This window comes from Primulina eburnea, chromosome 11 (genome assembly GCF_022965805.1).
Source record: "Primulina eburnea isolate SZY01 chromosome 11, ASM2296580v1, whole genome shotgun sequence".
Taxonomy (NCBI): Eukaryota; Viridiplantae; Streptophyta; class Magnoliopsida; order Lamiales; family Gesneriaceae; genus Primulina; species Primulina eburnea.
This window is the reverse complement of record NC_133111.1, coordinates 150,477-156,298: the sequence shown is the minus strand read 5'-3', so window position 1 is coordinate 156,298 and position 5,822 is coordinate 150,477. Positions and strand designations below refer to the sequence as shown.

Below are 5,822 nucleotides of genomic sequence, written 5' to 3'. Positions count from 1 at the left end.
AAAAAAAAATCATTTTAATTAATGTGAAAGAAACTAATCTAAAAAATTTAATTATTTTAATTAAAGTGTTAAACAATGGATTAATGACAGAAAGAAATAAAATAAATAATGCTCAAGAAAGGAAAAAAAAAACGCTGACACTTTTTAGGGTTGACGTCCTTTTCATTTCCAGTAAAATGAAAAACAGTTTGATTCCAACAATGGCTCGTTCGGTGTGTGCCTTTTTTGGTTCAAAATTTACTTTTAAATAATACACCACTTGATGTTCCATGAGAACTCAAAGGACGTACCTAGCTAAATATTTAATCAATAAATCTTGATGCGCATATGAGAGGAATTAATAAATATTTTATAAATGGTTGTATATATCGGCCATTTACGTGTAATATATCCTAACAAATTGAAGTGCATGTACAAAATCAACCTCCATCATATATACACATCATTATAGCACAAATACAGACTCTAGTATCATCACTATCTCGAAAAATTAGTAAAAATGAAAATTAGATTCAATTAAATTAATGGCCGGATTAAAACCCGAATTGAACATGAAGGCATATAAGGACCCCCCACCCCACCCCCACCCCAAAACCAGTCCACCACCCACACAAGTACAACACTTGAACAAAGAATCACGTGTAAATATGAATTACATTAATCAATACCAACCATATTAAAGAAAGTAGTTTTAACTTGGGACCAACTATCCCACGTGAAAGTTCGATACTCAGGATCAGGAACGTATACTTTATTATTCATAAAATGCTTATGAAAGATGGCTTCATAGCCTTCGGGAAATTTAATTTAGCCTCTCAATTTTGGCATGACAAGTCTTGCAAAACTGAAGTATCATCCCAAATCCTACGTTCTCATTAGGACAACAGGTAAGAAAACAACCAGGCAGTCCGGAGTAAAAAACATAAGCTGTACACAGTTTTGATCAAGAATATAAAAGAAACCACCATGGACTTGTACCTTAACATAATGGTTATTACGACGCCATTGACTGCTAACCTCAACTTCAGTAACCAAGTTATATATCAAACCTTATGAACACCGGACACAAGATAAAACGGTATCTTTGACTTCTTCTTTAACAGTATAAGTCAGTGCTCTCCTCTTCTCTGTTCATGTGTTAATTTCGGTATTGACTTCAAGAAACTAGCCTGAAAACCAACCATAGCTTTTAAAACCACTATTATCCTAGATTCGATCTCAACCCCGTTTGGTTCGAGAATTCTTAAACACCTTGCAACTGCCTCCATTGTACTCATACACCCAGAAAACGGTTCTTTTCTAAGAATCAAACCTGAGTTGAAAATACTATCACCCTCAAGCCTTCTATCGAAACCTAGACAAACTTGAATGGCAAACTTGGATAAAAACGGTAGACTTGCCAGCAGCATCTCCTTGGCATGCTTCCAAGTTCCATCAAAAACAATCAAAACATGACTATTTTCATCAGCATAGTCAAGAGAGGGTTGTACCTGACTGACGTCAGCTAAAGCCAAGGCATCTGAACCTGTAAAGTACAATTTATGCAATCAAAACATGTAATTGTTGAGGGAAAAAATAAGAACGATATAGGTAATAACTTCTCATTTGTCCATGATAACTTAGAACCAAAAGATTCACCCACGTATTCATCTCTCAAGGTTAAAGAGAGCACAAATAACTAGAGCTCGAGCTCTTTAGGTAAGTAGAATTCGAAAGACTTTGAAGGAAAAAAATCATTTTTGCTCATCCTTTAAAACTTCTAATTACCATGAACATTTTGCATTCAGACATTCAATTTCCACGCTAATCCATCCCCACCTCTACCGAATGTTCTCAAAACACTAGTTTATACTAAAAAATTCTTCAAGTCACATACTTTAGCCAGATGAGAATTAATTATTCTTTCAAAATTTCCAGAATACAAGGTAATATTGAAAAAAATTAACGAATTGGCAGAGGCGCATAAAAATTTAGTCGTACCAGGGAACAGAAAAAGGGCCCGGCGAAAGGGCTGCGAATGAAGATTTTGATCGTGAAGAGTATCTAGCAGACTGGAGTCTCCATACCTCAATTTTCGTCCCACGATGATGTGGCAGTTGGCTAGGCATTTGGAGAGGAGAGGGACTGTGGCAAGTTTGTGACTTTGCTCGTGTGGGTGATGGAGGATGACGATTTGCGTGACCGTCTCGATGGGACTCGAAGGGAGACTGCGGCAGAGACATACGTTGGCCGGTCTGCCGCACCCGCTGCCGCAGATTCGCCGCCGTGCAGGTGCGATTTTCCCCTCCGATTCCATCAATTAATAATTTTTGGAGTGGTCCGGTCCGTAAAGTAAAATTGAGATGAATTGGGCCTTGTAAGAGGAGAAGCCCATTAATTACCCCTCATTCAGCGAATCATATTTGACCGATCACAACCCCAGCCAGCTATCTGCGGAAGATGGCGGCAAGACAAAGAGCGGTGGCGGCGCTACAGACCCTGATTCAAGCTTTACGAAAAGAAGCACTACCGCACATGCATCGTGATACTCATTTGAAATATAGAGTTCGGTCTCAGTCGTGTATATTCGGAATACAAATCTCGAATTTATTTTAATCCTAAAATCACAAATAAGATGAAATCACAAATAAGATCATTAGAAGAAGACCGAGAGAGTATCTCGACGTAGCCCCTCTGATGATCAAGCTAGATATTGAGAATAGAATGAGAGAGCTAATATAGTGAATGAACGAATTTCAAACATGGTATTTATAGAAGCGTACATGAGATCCATCACGAGCCACTTACCCAGAGTAGGAATGAGCCGGGGGTCCAAAGTCTTTTTTAGGACCTGATCTGGATGGACCCATTCATAGGGTATCACCAGTCTCCCCCTTCCAAGTCGAACTGAATCACAGGTTCGAAGTTCAATTAATTGAGCTACCCGCATCCCTGGGCGTACCTTCCATCAATCACTCTTCGCTCATTAGCTCTCCATTTCGCTTCTTCCTCTAACGCGGTTGCCTTCGCCAGCTCCTCATCCACGACTTCACAACCTTGCACCTACGCCCTTGCAGCCTCATCCAACTTCGCAGCTCCTCCCTCGCCCATGCTACTCGTTCTCGTCTCATCCCCTGGCCTCGCCCTTTCAGCCTTGCCTAGCCTCTCTCCATTTCGCTTCTTCCTCTAACGTGCTTGCCCTCGCCAGCTCTTCATCCACGCCTTCGCAACCTCGCACCCACGCTGCTCGTTCTCACCCCATCCCCTGGCCTCGCCCTTGCAGCCTCGTCAAACTTCGCAGCTCTTCCCTCGCCCACGCAACTCGTCCTCACCTCATCCCCTGGCATCGCCTGGCTTCTCTCCATTTTGCTTCTTCCTCTAATGCGCTTGCCCTCGCCAGCTCCTCATCCACGCCTTCGCAACCTCGCACCCATGCTGCTCATTCTCACCCCATCCCCTGGCCTCGCCCTTGCAGCCTCGCCTGGCCCCACTCTCCTCGCCTTCTCCCCTCGCCTCGCCCTCCATGCCTGCAGCCTCGTCCTCGCCCTATTGCCCTTGCCTCGCCCTCCACGCTTGCAGCCTCGCCCTCACCCTCGCCCTTCCACGCCCACACATCTTTCTCCCCTCGCCTTGCCTACGTTTTTCTCTTCTTCTCCCTCGCCAGCACTTCCGCGAGCCTTACTTTTCTTATACTATACTCAAGATGTTCATCGAAATATTATATTTCAATATTAAAATCCCAAAAGCATCATTTCCTAAATATATTGAACTCAAAGTATGCTAAGCCTTTAAATCCAAATATTAACATTTATGCAGTTCAACTTAAGAGATCTTAGCACCAAAATTTACTACTCGACTTCTGTCCTGGGTAATATACTTAATAGTTAAACCTTATCTCAACCCCATAACAATATTAGCCTAAGATCCTTGAATCGAATGTTTATCTTACTGCGCCAAAATAACGTAACTTAACTATTTACAAGTACATCCCAAATATAATTTTTTTTGCAAATCTTAAATTTCGTGTAACGTTAATCCATAAAACTCCTATAGCATCAATAACATACATAAACTATTTTTCTTCCCAGTTACAAACTTAGTTGAAGCCTAAGACACCCAGACTTTCATCATTGGAACAAATGTCATAATCTGACGTATCTTTAATGTTTAATTAACACTAGGGTATAAAACTTAATAAGTTATTCCATGTTAATGTTAGACTAACTCTAATAATTCGGCTTAACTTAAAATCCGTAGAATTCTAGAATCTACATATCAAGATTTTAGATTATTTACTCGATAAAAAACTTAATATTTATTCATGGGTAACCTATATTGAACACAACTAATTCCTTTTTATTTTTAATTCACCCAAAATCTTCATATGAACAACTATCTCATAAACATAAAATTCAAACTTACCCAACCCAAATAGTCTTAGATAACATAATTCCAACACAAATATCCGCTAAATCTCAAGTTTCTTAATGACTTTAAAAAATTCTCAAGTGCTTTTATTCCTTATAAAACATAACATTTAAATATTCATGAGTATACCATATATATTTACTTCCAAATATCATGATATTACTAGACTTTTAAGAACAAACATTTTTAATTTCCCCTAGACATGATGTCTATCTCACTTCTTACATACGTATTTCAAGTAACCTAACCCTCAATCATACTTAACTTTTTTTTTTTAAAAAAATCTAACAAAGGTAAGATCATGAATAAAACTTATGATACATGTGAATCAAACATTAAGTTTCCGAAAATATGTTCTTAATGTCTAATCTTATAACTTAACTAATTGATCAATTTTATCTTAAATTGTCATCACTATAAATTTTAAATTTGCCACAATATTATTGCACTAATGCTTAGATTTTCAAGTCCAATATTGATTCATTCTACAATATCCTTGATTATCATTCCTTATAGCATTATAATCAAGGTATTACAAGGTTCTAAATATCTCTTCAAGCCTAAATCATCGAAAATTCTTATCATTTAAATCATTCAATTATCACTTATCGCTAAATCAGTCCCCAAATTTCTCAATCATTGCAAGATTAATTCCTAATTTCTTTGAAAATTATCCAACTGGTCCTTAATTTCGAAAATTCTACACTTAACCCATAAGTTCTTGGTATTCCTAATTTCATTCTATAGGTTTTTCGTAGCATAAAGTTCGATAATTTTATGCTTATTAAACTCGAAATCAATTCTCATAACCAATCTTACATTTCCATCAAAACCTAAAATCCAAATTATACATTTTTACACTTCTAAAGACCAGTCGCAGTCTTCGAATTATTATTCCTTATATGTAATTCTAAAAAATTAACTCAATTAGTGTGACGTACAGTATTTTGAACTACTTAAAATTTGCGGAAAATAAAAAAATTCCTTAAATAAGAAATCATCATTCAAAATGCCACATAATAAAAATGTTTGAACAAATATTTGAAATTGTAAACAACTTGCAACAAGTACTTGTTTAAAATATCATAAAGTAAATTCCTTAAAAATCAGAGTAAATGAAACAACATGCATAAAAATCCTTAAAACTAAGGCGATCCTCGGGTTAGTCCACTGCGCAGTCCGAGCCAGCTCACTGATCACCACCTCTCGTCTCCTCATACTCGTCCTCACCTGCATCGATCAAGTCTAGTGAGTTTAAAGACTCGATATGGATAAACTGAGAATAACAAGTAACATATAATAAAACCACATGCATTTTAAAGTAGCGCATACGTAACTTAACTTTGAACATACTTACACAAACATACTTACATAAGCATTGACGTGCCATCATTTCAAACATGCATAGTCATCAT

At 37.6% G+C, this 5,822-nt stretch overlaps 1 protein-coding gene across 1 annotated transcript; it reads right to left on the bottom strand.

Moving 5' to 3' along the window:
- Window positions 1–794: 794 nt before the first annotated feature.
- On the bottom strand, window positions 795–2,523 carry LOC140805205 (tRNA-uridine aminocarboxypropyltransferase A). Its single transcript, XM_073161434.1, has 2 exons — window positions 1,981–2,523; window positions 795–1,525 (listed from the first exon to the last, which is right to left on the bottom strand). Exons 1-2 carry the CDS (start codon window positions 2,294–2,296, stop codon window positions 1,110–1,112), a joined length of 732 nt encoding a protein of 243 aa, XP_073017535.1. The 5' UTR covers window positions 2,297–2,523; the 3' UTR covers window positions 795–1,109.
- Window positions 2,524–5,822: the final 3,299 nt, after the last annotated feature.